The sequence below is a fragment of the Macrobrachium nipponense genome, chromosome 26 (genome assembly GCF_015104395.2).
Source record: "Macrobrachium nipponense isolate FS-2020 chromosome 26, ASM1510439v2, whole genome shotgun sequence".
Classification (NCBI taxonomy): Eukaryota; Metazoa; Arthropoda; class Malacostraca; order Decapoda; family Palaemonidae; genus Macrobrachium; species Macrobrachium nipponense.
Window position 1 is genome coordinate 539,562 of NC_087215.1, and position 17,393 is coordinate 556,954.

The window sequence follows — 17,393 nt, forward strand, 5'->3', positions numbered from 1 at the left end:
TGTACAGTTAATATTTGATACACCTATACTCTAGGAGCTTGATGATAGTCAAAGAAAATCTTTCAATGTTTTTTTATTTCCCTTGGTTTTGCAGAAGCCATTATTTTTACAAGATATATAATTAAGTGTCTCAAAAGTGTTCGTCTTTAATTTATAAAATTTTATGATGTACAGTATGCTAGAAAAACATACCATAATTTATTATTCAAACAAAGATGTAAAAATCTCAGTAATCTATTACTTTCAGATGTAGTCTTGGTATTTAGCTGTAACAGCATATTGTTGACAGTAACCTTTGTCATTTTATAGTAAGGTTTTAGCTTATCAACTGCTAAGTACTGTAATTAAAGATTTTATTTGATGCCTTTTGTAATTAAATTGTTTGATAAGAGACTACTTGAATTACATCTAGTAATTTATTTTGTTCTAAAATATTGATGAATTTTTAGCTTAAGTTATTTAAGCACTGTATTGATCAGCCCAATCTCATACAATGTGGCTTTTATTTCCTGAAGTGCGTGAAGGTGAGTCTTTAGAGGGTTTTCTTATACTAGAGAGAAAATTGGCATTTTTAGTGTGGGATAATTATTTGATTCCTGTAGTGCTCTGCAGACCAGATGGCTGTGCTTTTAAAATAATATATATAGTACAGTACTACTTAGAACTGCCTACAATTAGTTCAGATGCTGAAATTTAATTTTGCCACTTAAGTTGTTTCAATTTGTTGTCTTGAACTTTAATTTCTTGTGCTTTGTGACCATTTCAGTGACAGTTGAAAGTCATTGTGAAATGTAGACGCACATGTATGCGCAGTAATGTCTTAGTGAAAAGTTTTATGCCCCCTCTTTATTTTTTTTTTCTGTTAATTGCTCTTATGTGCCTGAAAGGGAAGGAAATACTGAATATGTACAGGCTTTGGCAAATACGTATGCCTTTTATTCAGTGTTGCAAGAAGCAGACTGAAGTTTTTGTTAGCTACTTTTAACATGTTAGTGGGCTGGACAAATCAAGAAAAAACCAATCTGTGCATTCTGTATATTCTTTTTCCTTGTATTCTTACAAAACTGTCTTTTGCGGTTAGTCTCATTCGTTAAGTGCTTGGTGCGTCAATGCATTTACTGGCGCACTTCTGTTCAGCATATACTGAGGCTATTAAAATTTCCCCCATGCAGTTTGCAAGATGAGTAGTTTGGCTTTTTGCATCTTGCATCAGCATGTATAATTTTGTGTATATTTTGTATTAAAGAGAGTTGAATGAAATCATAATACATCTACGTATTTGTAAGGCTGAAAAGTCGAATCATGCACATTGTGAAGGTCATGGCTAGCAACAGTTCAAAGCAGTTGCCATCCTTTTTTGTGTTCTTGACTCTTTGCTCTACTGTAGAGGTTTTGTAGCTAGTGTAAAGCTTCAGTAGATTGGGAATGTTGTCTGAAGACATGAAATACAGTACAGTATTTGTAAATTTACTGTTACTCTGTCATAAGAACTATAACATTCATAAAAGCTACATAATTGGCTTTTCATGTTTAGAAGGCATAAATTAGTGTATAATTCAGAAGGCTTAGCGGTATTTTGAAGTAAGATGAGATGTATTGGAGATAATTTTTTTTTTTACCACAAACCCATCACCCATATACAGCCCACATCTATGGTCTTGGAATTTCCAGACACCTTGCAGCCAGTTTTTGGAAAGCACTGTCACATGTGTGTGTAGTATTTTGAGTCTAGTGATGTTTTACCTCACATTCTTATGCATCAGAACTTTTAACTACCAAGCAGTATTCCCCAGACTCATTCACTTCAGAGCGTGTTGACCGTTACCCTTTTCTTCTTGATCTTTCATCCTAATCCTTTTGTGATTTCATGTTATTTCCATTATTCCTTCATTTAGGTAACTATTTACTGAATTCCTTACTTCATTAGATCATTTTTATTGCCAGAGCTTTTACTGTGCTAGCTGACTCCTAGTTTCAAGAACTATTAGTAAGCACTGTTAGGCACATTTGGAGATATGCAGACGGCTACCCCCTATTCTTATGACTGTTAGACCATAAACTGCAGTGAGTCTAGTTATTCAGAGACCATAAATGTGTGCTGTATTTGTGATGGGTTTGGACTGAAAAGATCAATTTTGTTCTGTAAAAATTTTTATTCTGGTTATATGACCACAAAGAGAGAGATCTGCAGTGCTATTTTCTTTTATTTTATAAAAATGGACCAGAAAATATATATTGGAATTTATATGCTTAATATCATATAGAATTATATGTAGTACTACTACGTTTTGACATGAAGAGCCTATGTCAGCGGAGAGATGATATACGTACCTTGTACTTGGGAAGAATAGGTTTGAAAATTACAACTTTCCGTACTATACATCTTATTTTTGCAGTTCTGTTTTGGTACATATGCAGTATGGAAATTTTGTACACCATATAACACACTTTAAAGATTTTAATATACATATATATAATTAGTTTACCAAGGTTCTCAAAATTTTGTCAAATATGTAGTTAACTTTCATCATTAAGTACAACTTTTCACAAAATTTTACCTGTAGGTGGTCTAGCTTAAATTCCTATTGTAAGAATATCATATTAGATTAAAAAAAAAAAAAAAAAAAAAAGAGTAGTGTGCTTCCTGATATGTTATTTATATTGATACTAAACACTTGCTAAATTTAAAGACTTAATGGAGATACCACTATGCGAGGACAAAGTGATCTCACTGTTTCATATACTGTACGTACGAATTAAGTACCGATACTTAAAGTCGACAGGGCCATGTACTGTCATAATTTGTTGAATGTACTACCTCACTTTGTTATGTACCAAACATTGTACGTAGTTAAAATTTTGTGTAGTTCCATTTCTTTCATTTATATAGTTGTTTGTTATGATAAATTGGAATTTATCTTTTCAGATCAGCACCATTTCGACAATCCCGTTTATGCTTATCAGTCTGTGAGCAAGTCTCAGCCAAATTTATTGGAAAATGGAAACTTGAATAATGGCGTTACAATAAAAAATAATTTATCCATAAAAGATGACAAAAATCGAGAGTGGGAGAAATTGGGTACTTTCACCTTTGATGATGATGCTAGTAGTCTAGGTAAGTTTTTTTGGACCAGTAACATATAATAGCTAACAATTAATTTTTTTTATTTTGACTACATATGATCAATTTTTGCAGTGCCATATTTTGCCATTATATTTACAATCTGTTCATTGGTTATGATACAGTAGCACTGTACTTTAATTATTATGATTTTTTTTATTTGGTTTAAAAACTGGTGTTAAATCTCATATGATTTATTATTATAGTATATGTACAGTAACATATTACTTAGTTTTAGATCTTGCTGTACAACCTCAGGATTTTAAATATCAGAGAATACATATTAGAAATCATAAGTTTGTAATTCCTTGAATGATAATTTTTAAAGAGCTGCCTGCAAATTTCACTAAGTATGAATGAGTTATATTAGTACTACTGTAATTCAGTTCAAACTGGTAACATGTCATGATGAAAACAAAACTGATTGATTATTGGTACTCATTGATCTTCTTTTGTTGTACTGTAGGTGCTGTTGGGGGACACTACGATGTTCCATCAACCCTACAGAGGCAAGCAGCTCGTGTCAAAGCCTTAGAGGCAGATGCCACTAATCCTAATTTAAATATTTATCATTCTATTGAGAGCCTTAAAGACAACAGGCTCGTAGAACATGTTTACGACGAAATAAAACAAAGACCGCCTCCTCCTAAAGACCCTGGTAAGTGTATCCCTTGTTGAAAGCTATTCTCAGAATAATTGTAATTCTGCAAAAATCACTAACAATTATGTCAGTAAAAAGCGTTTCAGATAAAATTATGTTGAGGTATTGTATTGAGTTACCCTCTGTTAGATATTGTTTAGACTTTCGTGATTTTTTTTACTATTTTTATAGGTTATTTATATGTGCTGTTGAATATGGTTTGAAATGGTGATCAATCAAGATGTCTTGTCCTTCTGTTCGTATAGATAGCCCCCCCCTCCCCATAAATTTTTTGCCATTTTGTAAAAACTTGGTCTCCTGAATTTCAACTACAGTTCTGTATTTTAAGCCCAGTGACCTTAGTAGCCATTGTGATCACCTTATAATTGTACCCCTAAGTTGTCATTTTTTTATGTACTTATAGATTAGGGTTGCTGAATGTGACAATCATAATATATAGTATCTATTTTCTCAATTTTCTGGTCACACTGTGCACGTCTCCTTATATTACACGTGTATATACTTTTAAGTCTATTGTTGGGTTTTCTTTCCTTTGAGATCTATCCAAAGATGTCCCAATCACATTGCTAAGATAATTACTATAACTTGCTGTCTGGGTATCACTGGAGGGACTCCTAATTACTATATAGATACAAAATATACTACTTCAGTCTTGTTACAGTTCATTGAAACTAAAAAGAAAAAAGAAAAATATATTGTAAGAGTAGTGCCTTTATTCTCAAATACTTAGCTTTTTATCTATATTATGATCAAAAGTTTTCTCTTCAGTTCAAGATTTACTAATATTTTTTTTTAAATCAATCCACTGACATAGAGCTCCTTGATTTCAAGACTGGATATTTACATGAACTGGAGAGAAAGCTAGTAATTTCATTGAACTTTTTAAAACTGCCAACTTTATAGCCTTTGCATTAGTTGGTAATTTTAGAATGTCCTTTGTGAGGTGTAATATTCCCATATGTATTTTTCTCAAGGCTTGGAAGCTTAGAGGATCAATCCAAAGGTACGAGAATATTACACCTTTACACCTTACCTTATATACACCTTTCTTACATGACAAATTTCCTTTTTTTTTATCCAACCCTTGATCTTTATCCTTTGTAGATGCCACTACATTGTCAAAATACCCAATCATTTTTATTTCCTCTTTAATTCATTTACTTTAGTTTGTTTATTCCATTGTTGAGTTGTTCACCCTTAATTACTTTGGTTAATACATTATTGTTCTTAATTTTTTGTGTAAAGTAAATGTTTAACTTCAACTTTTCATATGATAGTTACCATAGTAAGACAGAGGTTTAGATTTGCAGTAAAGTACAGTACATGTAGCAACAGTTATCCTTGCCATAGAAATGTGAGGGCTATGAGTAAAGACAGCTGTCATGTAGCTTGGAGGTACAGAAATTTTGCACTTTATCTTTGGTAAATTTTACAGTATTCTTTTTTTTTTGTATTTGTTGAAAATAACAAAAAAATATTGTATGGTATGGTACGTATTACGTAGGTTTCTTTGTGGTATTCCTATCTTTTATCGATGTTTATAGTTACAGAAATTTCTTTGACTTTTTCATTTTTTAGTGTAGGTTTACTGGTTTTAGGATACATTTTTGTGTAACATAGTTGCATTAGCCTAGAACTAAGCACATTGTACCATGGTAATGTTATTTTAATGAATACTGGTTAAGTCCCGTCAAACATTATATAGTATGTACTGTACATTTTAAAGTCTGAGTTAGAAAGGAATATTGGAAAGTCACATATTTAGTTTATATGTTTAGTTTAAGAAAATAAGATCTTAGTTTGTATACTCTATTGTTTTAATTTTGTTTTGGTAACAGTACTCTTCTTATTGACAACTTGTGACATCACACAACTCCACTGACCTTTAAAACTAAAGTGGTTTCATTGACATTTGGTACTGTTGCTTTTGACTGTTCAATCTGGGTTGCTTTATAGAAAATTTTTCTCTAAAATGAATCAGATTCACCAGTAGACAGATGAGTACCATTTTTGTTTAATGAACCACAACATTCCTTGAACCTCATTACTATTCCATTATGAGTGTGGTTGCTCTCAAATGACTGTATTTTGGAAGTGAAGGAAGTTTGCATTGATTTCTGTTTGATAAAGCTTGAAGGTAACCATGGTTATGCTAAATGTATTCATTGGTACCCATTGATACAGTCAGTAAGCATGATTGATTGCTAAACCACAACCTTTGCCATGTTCCACACTTAAACATACACTATACAGATTAACTTGTCCACAGAGTACCAGAAACATTAACTGAAGAATTCTCATTGAATTTTAGTATACCAAATGGGATCAGTTCCTTTTGAATTACCCCTTCTCTTAGTCTGTGTAATAATAATAAGAAAGATAAAAAAAATACTGTATTGGCTTTGGTAGTTCACTTGTGATTACATGATTGTATTCAAGAGATCTTTCATTCAGTTCGACTATCCTGAAAGTGTATTTTTACATCCTGATTTCACCTTTCAAAAGGACCGATCCTGTTAAGTTACAGAATGAACATCATGCACGGTGCTTGTGTTAAGCCTTAGAGCTACGAATGAAGCGTATTTTTTTAGTAGATTTTATAACTTTGTGACATAGGTTTTTCAGCTTCATTCAGAATCTTGATATTTGTTAGGGGAACATGATTTGATGAGTGTTTTTGAATTTTCCCCTCTTAATTATAGAGTACTAAAAATGAGTGAGCTTCTGTTGGTCTTTTATTTTTCTCATCAAGCAACTATCATTCTTGGGTGTAGTGTTTTGACAAATCCAAATTCTCAACTAAGAGCTTGGGAGAAATTATGAATCACTAAACAATAAATATATTCCTAAATCTTGACCTAACTTTTTTTGTTGTTAAAGTTCTGATTGGCATTTTTTTCAGTTTTCACCCATTTAAGTCAAGACAAGTCAATGCACTAACTCAAGTGTTAGCCATCACTTAAAAGTTTTCAAATTATTTTGATATGTCATTGACTGAGGTCAGTTTTAAATTAATGTAAGTTTTTCACTTCTACATCTTCCTCTGCATATGCATTTGCAATAGAATAAGTAGTATTAATGTTAAGGAATCAGTGATAGACCTCATATAGGCTAGGTTGTTTTCAAAGGAGAAACTAAAATAAAAATGTTCTTTTTAATTTACCATTGTGCAATTTGAGTCGTTGATCTGGTCTCTAGTTATACTATAACAATATCAATGGGAACAGTTGCTTTTCTAGTGATGGCTAAGATTTCTTATTGCTGTATGTTACCAAAAGTGGTCTCATCAATTCTGCTCATTACATAGGTATTTACGTATAAATTGTGTGTTTGTTGTTCTTAAATTTAATTTTTACTTCAGCTGCAGAAATTTGTTTTTCTACATTTGACATTCCCTCTATAATACAATATATTGTATTTTTAGCCAAGGATGTGTGTGGTACAAAGTTTAAAGGTTTTATAAATCTGATAGTGTAATGAGCAGTTTTATGATACATTGCTTGTCCACTGTGTCTTGTGTTTTTTTTTTTCAAGAATTACCCTTTGAGTTACAGTAATTGTAATTTGCTCATCTTCTTCCTTTTTTCTTCTTTTCTCATTCTTTACCCTCTGCACTGGCCTCATCCCGGTATTTACTGCTCTTTGAGCAGTTTTTACAATATTCAGAAGAAGTGGTTCGTGTAAACTTGGCGCATATTAATTGGCGCTGTATCTTAGTCAAGACTTTCGCAAATCTCCGTTCCTGTGTTCGGGTAATTGGTTTAAACAAATTTTTCATCTCTTTATGTTGCTAGTGAACAATACTATATATGGAGTAGAACTTAGTTATTGTTCGTTCCTTTGATATAGTAAAGGGATAACCACCTTGGTTGTCAAATATATTCTAGCCAATTTTATATGGGCTTTCTCATATGTGTAAGAGCACGGTTCTGCTTCTTTATTAGGCTGCATCATTTTTTTTACATGCATGATTCATGTGCGATAAATGTTCCAGATATTTAGACAATTATTGTTTTGAATTGTTGCGCATTATTACATTGACAAAACAGATAACCTTATAGACACCCAAAAGTATATCTTCATTTCCAAAGGCTTTTCCTCAGGTGTTCTATTTTGCGTTGCCAAACAGATTTTTTAAAATGCAAAGTTAATTTTTTGCTTAAAATATGCTTATTCGGCTTGGCTATGTACTTTGAAAATATCAGTAGCTCCAGTTATTTTCCAAATTGGAGTAAGAATGCTTTTGGTAAATTGCCAACCATTATAGTATATATTTATTATTTTGATATAGCAAAAATATTTATAGAAAATTATGTATTGAACTTTAGTAGTACAGGAAGTTGTGTGAATTTTGAACTGATTTAGTATCCATGTTCGTTTCATACAGCATTTGACTGTGAATTCTGAATTTACAGCAGGTATGCAGTAGCTTTATATTGTATCTAAAACTTTTAAGTAATTTACACAAAAACATTACATAGCACGCATGATTGTTTTTCTTAGTCTCATAGTTGACACATTTACAAGGGATTTATTTATAATGAGAAGTACTACTATTACTATTATTACTACTGCTATGTACTATAAACAAAAGTAATCTCTATTTCAAAATAACTTTATCTTGTTTGTTATAGGGTTATGTTCACAAAAAGCACTGATATTTATGGGATGGTACTGATATAATTGAAGTAAAGAGTACAGATTTTTCTCATTTCTCTGACACAGGTTAATCCCACTAAGCCCCAGATGTACCATTCAAAAACTTTTTAAAAGGTTAATTATCAGAGCTTTGTGACATAAATGATTGACATTTATGTTGTTTACAGTAAATTCTCTCTCTCTCTCTCTCTCTCTCTCTCTCTCTCTCTCTCTCTCTCTCTCTCTCTCTCTCTCTCTCTCTCTCTCTCTCTCTCTCAAGAGGGCCATTCTGTTTCTGGAAAAAAATCTTTCATAAGGGTATGAATAAAGGACATTATGTACATCAGTTTCAGCACCACCAACAACCTATTAAAAAACTGAATGCCTCCAAATTCGATACTAATTGCTCTTTGTGAATGAAATTGCAATGGAAGGTCCTTGATAGAATGTCTAAGAACTAGAAAGAAATCAAAGTTGAAAATTATCCGCCCATAAAAAATTATTTTGTCAAAATTATCTAAGCCTGTTGTATGAAATTTTTATAAGACTGCTAGACAAACAGTGGAGTAGCTGCCTAAAGTTGCACTGTATTTTGTAATACAGGCATCTGTTTGAAGGAAAAGTTACCTAAGTATATCTTAGTTTTACCAGACCACTGAGCTGATTAACAGCTCTCCTAGGGCTGGCCCGTAGGATTAGATATTTTTAAAAAGGAACTTGACTGGGGTTGTTATATCATAGGGTTACCTTAATCAGGTTGTAGAGCGACTGATCGGCTTTAGTGTTATTAATGAATTATGAAGGTATTGTCCCAGATAAAATGTTTAAAATTACCCTAATAAATGGGTGCATTGTATGCTCCAGTTTTTTGGAGTTGGAGGAACATTCCCCTGTAATTACAAAGCTACAAGAAATTTTTATCAAATATTTAATAAGCATGTTGTCAAATGCCATACCCAGGAAAGGAAAAAATTAAGAATTTACCCCTCAAATACTTTTGAACAATATCAGTGTTTAAACTTAGATATGAATACATTTTCTGAGTTGTTAATGCTTTGTCATTTTTGATATTTTCAAATTTGTTTATTTATGTTTCAATTTTTAAACATAATAGCATTCTGTATGCAAGTTTAATCTTTATAAATGGTATTTTTCAAATGTGTAATTCTGTGTAAGCTTGACCAGTGTGTTCAAATATTTCCACATCACAGTCTTAGTCATTCCATATACACAGGTATTGATTTAGCATTTTCTCAGGTTTCATTGCAAGTTTAAGAATTCTCTCTCAGATTATTCGATATTCCTGTACTAAAAAGTACAGTACGTACTTTGGTTTACTCCTTTTATTATTTCTGAATATTATCACTTTATAATTTTGGTTTTACAGAATTCTTGTTTTTAACTCTTTGTTTTCCTTTAACAGTGCTCAGATTTTGCTTGTTTTTTTGGTTTTGTATACAAAGTACTTCAGTTGTACTATTTTCTATTTATTTACAACAGAGTATTTCACTTTTACTCACTGTTTTTATTTATAATGTCTGCATGTTCTATGCTTTCAACAGCAAAGTGCTTGAGTTTTACTATTTTTTTGTTGTACTACAGATATGTTTTCTACCACAGAGGACTTCAGTATTATTTGATTTGTTGTTTTGTATTTCAAAGTACTTCGGCTTCAGTGGCTTATTGCTTTCTGATTATATATATAGTACATCAACTTTAATTATTTATTGTTTTCTGCTACAGAGTACTCAAGTTTGATTTATTTTCATGTTTTGGACAAAGTGGACCATTTTCCAACTCCCTCCTTTTCTGAAATTGAATTAATAGTTTTGAAAATGTATCTCTTGGTCCGTGTAATTATTGGAAATCTCTCTATGAGACTTTTCATCGATGTGCAAAGCAATATGTAGTATAAGGACTTCATAAAATTAAAATGCCTTGGAATGATAAGTTTAGTGTAAAACGATATAAGTTAAGAGGGCAGTAGAAAGTGGGTAAGAATTGTAATTTTTTTTTTTTTTAAGGAACATTTAGTCTTTAGAATAGAAATTTACTAGAAAGATTTATGATCAGTAAGAGCAGTAAATTAATAAAACATTCAAAGGGATGGAAAGAAAGAAGTGGGAACAAAGGTAGAAAGGGGGTAATAATCTGTAAAAGGTGAATACTCCTAACTATCATGAATTTACTAGCATGGAAACCTAATTGTATTATTTATAAGAAAAACAAAATATCAGACACTTAAGAAATCCTTATGTTTAGCTTTTCCAATTATATTTTGGTTACTCCTTTACCATTTTACTTTGCGAGTTTTACCCAGTACACATGGACAGATGTTGGATACAAAGTCTGTAAAATGTTAGAAATTTAATAAAATTTTCATTCTGTTCATTCGGTTCTGAAGTGCTTACTAGGTTCTAAATTATTATATAAAATCTAATTAATCTTATACCCACTATATCAGAAGCCTCTGTAGTCTAGCCCCAGTGAAAGCCAAGGTTTATGTAGATATACGTACATACATCCACTTTCGTTACTCATACACCGAAGCCTCTTCAACAGCATATTTAGCTCCTTGGCATTTGCTACAGCACAAGGGGATTATATTTACTTGTATAAAAATATTTGATAGCAAGCGCTATTCGGTTTTCCCTCACCGAAGTCAGGTAAAAAAAAAAATTTTTCCATCCACTACAGTCTTTTGTTTATTATGTCATACCTGTAACAGCATCATGTGAAATTATCTTGCTTTTACTTTAGCTGTGGCTAACCTTGCAGTTATTTCGGTAATGACAGAGTGATCTACGTACTTGATGTATGGTTTTTCAAAACCATATTACCAACTAAGCTTCAGAATAATGGTTCTCTTATGCGATGAGGATTTTCATCTGTACCGTAAAAGCAATTTGGTTTTCCTAAATTTCCTTCTCTCAGACACTGGATGACAGATTATGGGAATGTGACATGCAATCTAGACTTTGTACCTTTTGTTATATGTGTACAGCCCATAAGGCAAATTGTAGGCAGTGCCCAGTACATACTCATACTAAAAAAATTTTAATATTTTCAATACGTTTTTTCTGTGCAGAGAACTAAAATACTAGTACAGGTTTTGATTAGGCTGGTATGATAATTCATTAACTGCTATCCATCTTTTGGCAAGCAGACATGAGTCCCCAATAGATAAAGATTCAGTGGCAATGGAACTGTGAAGTGGATAAAAATTTTCTAAGGATTTGTAACATTGCCAGTGCAGCATGCTCACCTCTTTAGGCTCTTTCCAAAATAACTCTGATTGTTAGTATGACCTACATCTAGTCAGTAACTCTTAGAGAAGACTATCTAATGGTGCTTTATTGTCTGCTACTGCAATTTTCCAGTTCAATTAGTATTAAGTATGAAATTTTATTGTAGTACTACTACGTAGGTGGTAGGACAACACAAAAATAGTTAGTCAGAATTATAGTCAGATTTATACCTGGAGTAATTGTGATCAAATTGAACTCGGCATAACATCATTTCTAGTAAGTTTTCTTTCGCCTCAGAGAGTTCCCACACATCTGTAATTTTTTCTTATTTGCTTATTACCAAATAATCATATATAAAATGTTTCATGTTTTCTTGAATGATAACTGGCTTTTATTGTAACTTACTAGCACATATACTAAGGATGTTAAAGATTTTGTTGTTTTATTTTGATCTTTTTCATCTGTGACAGTGTTAAATTTATTTTTTCATTTATAATTCTCTTCATTATTGTATCAAGCTGAGAGTTTTCTTTTGATTCTTCCAGCATGCATGGCTTCGTTGTTCACAAAAAGGAAAATGTGTATGATGAATGTTGTGGCTTTTAAAGATTTTTCAGATGTTTTTATATTTAACTGAAAAACTTTAAAACAAAACTTGTCAGAATATTGCTTCTGTCATTATATTAATTGATAATTTGATCTCCATGGAATAACTATTTTACTTTTTGTTTGTCTTTGGCAGAGAGTGAATATGATCATCTAACATATTCACGTCCAGTTGGGGAGGTGAAGCCACATTACTACACAATGGCATCACAGCTACGTCGATCAGCTGACCAACTAAGTAATGACCCTGCACCAAGCAATGAGCCATCAGCACATGAAACCTATAAGCATCAACAGGGGCACTCGCCTGCTGCATCATCAAATGATTTAAATATATCCAGGCTAGATGGTCCTCACAATGATGAGTACAGTCGATTAGCTTGCAACGGCATTGACGGAGTGCCTAAAGTATGTAACCTTCAACCCTCTGCTAGTGATGATGAGTATGCAAGAGTCAAAGTCAATAATTTAGATGTTTCTGTGGACTCTGGTAAACGTGGTGCTTATGCGAAATTTGAAGATGATTTCAATGTCACGGGAACATCAGTGCTTGAAGACTCGGATGACAGTGTCAATAGTGCTGTTGAAACAAAGGCTTTATCCCCTGATGATAACTTGTAAATCAGTCAGTGTAGGTTACAATGGTGTGAAGAAATTCCTCCACTTGAGTGCCTGGTCAGTGTTTTTTCCTGAACTCATTGAAAAATCAAATGAATGGTTAGATAAACTCCTATGAGAGACTAAGTGTGTTTTCAAAGAAGGTATGCTAAATTAAAATGGGAAGGTATTACAAATGGAAAATTTGCACACTTAAAAGTTTTCAGGTTTGATGAGAGAGCAGTGCACCTTCAAAGACAAACGCTAATCATGTTATACATACTCTCTTGATTAGCGAAGAAGTTGCTTGTAGTGAATGTGGGCTTCTCCTATTCATCTGGTGAATTTAATTGTTATCATATAACAAATTACGGAAAAGACACACTTGTGCAGTTCCATGTACAGATTCGTATATTATTTTTAGTGCACAAGTTTTGCAGTGATAACTATTATTGATAAAGTAGAGGTCCATCCATAATTGGTTGTGTAGACAATACTGGGGGAGGATTTATAAATTTTATGACAAGAAAAGAATGCATTTATGGGCATTGTCAACTTTTAAAAACTAAAAGTGTGTTAGTGATGGCTAATGTGTGACCGGGAGTTTTTAGTAGGATGAAGGATGTTAGTGGCGTCATACAAAATGGTGTTATTTTTTTGGTATGAAAGTGGATTTCTTAAAATAAAATGTAAACATCTGCATTTCTCATATCAGATAGACCTTGATGTGGTGAACCTGGATGACTGATCTCTTGTGAACAAAATTTCAAGTAGATTTAGTTGAGATTTTTTTTTAATAACAAATATTTTCATTCTTGATACTTTGCAGAAATTTTAGTGAAAATTAGAATGTCATAAATACAAAACTCACTATCACCATTGTGCCAATTTTATGTTTTAATATTGGTTGCTAAATTTCTCATCTGTGGACATAAATGAGCCAGTTTTATTAGTCATCTTCCTCCTTTCCTTTCTAATGCCATTATTTTATTCTCTTGGTAGCATTTTTCAGTGGCTTTTCAATTTTTTCTTTGTGTGGCAGAGATACATTACTATTTTCATTCTACTACAGGTTTTGGAATGATACAATACTCTGCTTTTGTGTTCTGCTTCATATTAATGACATTTTTTAACCGTTTTAAATTTTTTATTCATAAAGATTTTTTAGCCATTTTATTTGTTGTTCATATTACAAAGTAAATGATTATGTATGTTAATGAGTTTTAAGCTCAGCACATTTGTTTTTATACAGCCAATTCACAGTCTGATATCTATTATAAGCTGAGGGTGCTACCCAAACTCAATCAGAATTTGTAAACTTTTTAATTGCGTAAACTTACATTGTCTGGGCAGTACTTTTCCCAAATCCTTATTACCATAAATTAGTTTTATTTTCATTGCAGGAATAGACAGTCATTGTACACAAGTTAATGTGATAACCCATCCTGTAGATAGCACAAAACATTTATTCCTTGTGTTGAGCAGCTTATGCAGGAATTTAACGACTTGAGTACTGATTCTAATTCTGTTCTTGATTATTTTATCCTTTGATTATTCTGGACTGAAATCTTGAGACCACTTTTTTTTTTTTATTCCTTTTTAGACCCTACTGCTCTTTGTTCAGGAGAGGAGGAAGCCTTGTAACTTTCATGTTAATTTAAGGAGTTTTTATTTGCCTGCATTTATATAATTATTTTTTAAATTTTAAGGTGATTTGGAGATTTAACTGAATTTTTGTAGATGTTGATTTCATAAAAATTTTTAGGGTGCAAACTTAGTATGTTACAGGTCATGATTTAATTCATAAATGTGGAGTGAGTGTTAAGAATTTGGAGTGAAGTAAAAGCATGATGGAGGTAATTTCTGTTGAAGCTTAGTATTTACAAAGGTAACATTGTTTATTATATACAGTATTTCTTGATATTTAAAAAAAATTGTTTTCACCAATTTTCAGATATATTGTGAAATAATGTATCTGTGTTCACTGTGAATCTTTTATCTACTGTTTTATTTCATTTGTACAGAACTGTTAACCATAACACTTGTAGCATCATGAGTGCTGAAAGTTATAAAGAAAAGAAGGATAAATGTTCAATCTACATAAGCACTGGGTGGGTAGCACCACTAAGTGAAAATGCTGAAGTGTGTGTGTGTGTGATGATCAGATATTTTGAGAACATGAAAAAAATATGGAAGTGGTGCACTTAATTATGTAAAAATTTCAGGTTTTCAGAAATGCCAGCTTAATAAGGTACTGATATCTGTTAAATAATTTGGATTTTTCACTTGAATATTTATGGATTATCGAGTTGTGTAGCATTCTTGACTAACTTGTTCCCTTTTTAGTGAAACATATCCTAAAGAGTACAGTCTATTAGAAATATGGTTATTGTCAAGGGAATCACAATTCAAGCCTTAATTGGCTAATGTAAAATAGTCACTCGAGGCTTTTGTATTTTTGAGGACTTAATCTTGCCAACATCATAAGACTTTCTTGAGTACCTTGATAGCAACAATTATTAATGGCATATTTACTGTCTTTTTACCATTGATGGATACAGTGACTTACTCATAATATATGATGAGGTTCAAGTACCATTTCATCATCTTTGCTCATTTCTTCAGTCACCTATTTTGAATGCTAGTTATGTATTCAACCGAGAACATTTCCTCTGAAATTATAGGTCTTTATGGATACATGCAAAATTACTTGGAAGCTACAGTGCTCCAGTGTTTATGTGCACAAAATCGGGCGAGAATCGAAGGTCATCATTATTTTGTATTCCCTTCAGTCTTCAGATTTTCACCAGTTAATAATGCCTAGGATATTATGTGTGGTCTTGAATGTGTGACTTCCATATGTAACAGGTGTTTGTTAGACATTTTTATTTCTTCAATACCAAGTGCCTACACAGAATCGACATATACCGTACTGTTAGTGTGAACAGTTTTGTTTCATATGGCTTGTAGATGTTGAGATGAACCGCACATGTTAAGGAGCAAGACCACCAGTGTAAGGTGTGTTGAGAAGGAAATGGTCAGGAATATTTTTTTTCATTTTTTTCATTTTTGGGGGATAATAGTTTCAGCTCTTTTGACATAACTTCTGGGTAAGGTATGCTAGGATTTTTTTTTTGGGGGGTGGGGTGGGCTTACTGAAAAATTTAAAATTATTTTACATACACTTGACACTTTCAGTGAATGGTGGGCAAGACCATAGGGTAATGAGTAATTGTTAGAACTGTAAATTTATCTTTAATGAAATTCCATCTGAATGAAAGTGATATTCAACTCAAGTTAAGCATTCTTTTCAAAATTCTGGTCACCTTTCCAAGCTAAAATGTTATACAACTTTCAGGCTTGATGCATACCCTTGTGTACTATTTTGATAAGATATTTTAAAGAATTTCAATACTCTGAATTTAGGCTTTTGTTTTGTCATGGAAGAAATTTAATATGCATGAAGTGTATCTAATTTTAAAAGTCCTTATACCTTAGCTTTTAGCTTATTCTGCTTCACTTCTACAAGTTTCTTTTACTATTGTACAGTTGAAACGTTTGTATTACTGTATAGTTATTATAAGTATTTTATAATCAAGCTTTGTATTTTGTTCACAACCTTTTGTATATATTTATCATATCATTTAGAGATGACGTATAAACTTCATGCTTAGCTATGAGTTTAGTCATTGCTTATAAATTTTGTAGTATATTTTACAGCACGAAATTTGAATGAATGAAATATGGTATTCTATAAGAATTATTGACTGAAGTTGTCATATAATAAAATGTTGGGGTCTTATGATATGAGAGTAATACCCTCCAAAAATATAATTCAGAATGTGATGTAAATCTTTTTTACATTTTCCACTTGTTTCCATAATTCTATTTCAAGGAAACTTTTTGAGGATAGATGGTAGTCATGAAAATTTAGGATGGCTAGTCACAAGCCAAGTCAGGGTTGGGTGGAGTAACCCCTCCTCCCAGTGTTCCATCACTTTATACATAGTCATAGGCAGTTAAGAATGGTCATCCACAAGCTATGTACAGGTTATACTGTATTGTCGAGGGAGTGAGTTGGCCCCCTCTTGAACTTGAAAGCATTGCTGGGATTTTTATTATGTACAGTAAGTTGATGTAAGTTGACAAAGTTTCTTTATATCTTGACTAAAACATGTTTAGTGTTTGGCCATTCTTGAATGTTTACTACTGCTCAGTTATGATTTGTATGAAAATGATAAATTACCATAAATAAAATGGAAACTTAATATTCCATCTTTTTTTCTACCATAGCATAATTTGTTCCTCGAAAAAATACAAAGCAGCCCTCTTATGTAGGAGTATCCTTCGTGCGAGATGAAATTAGTCTTTGAAACTCTGTAACATGAAAGTTAACTGCTTGTGGGAAGTTTTGGGAAACAACCATGTGAAGACATTAAGTGAAGGCTTGTTGAATTGCAGACTGCCAAATTGAAACTTCTGTCACCATTTTCATGTAATGTACAGCATTTGTATTTTTTGT

The 17,393-nt window shown here is 32.2% G+C and overlaps 1 protein-coding gene across 1 annotated transcript in view; it reads left to right on the forward strand.

Annotated features, from left to right (window-relative positions):
- LOC135199945 (protein draper-like) overlaps window positions 1-17,141 on the forward strand; it is a 46,025-nt gene extending 28,884 nt beyond the window's left edge. Inside the window, 3 exon segments of the mRNA XM_064228064.1 lie at window positions 2,927-3,115; window positions 3,588-3,779; window positions 12,411-17,141. Of these exon segments, the coding sequence (XP_064084134.1) occupies window positions 2,927-3,115; window positions 3,588-3,779; window positions 12,411-12,895 (866 nt within the window). The 3' untranslated portion in view covers window positions 12,896-17,141.
- The last annotated feature ends 252 nt before the right edge of the window (window positions 17,142-17,393 follow it).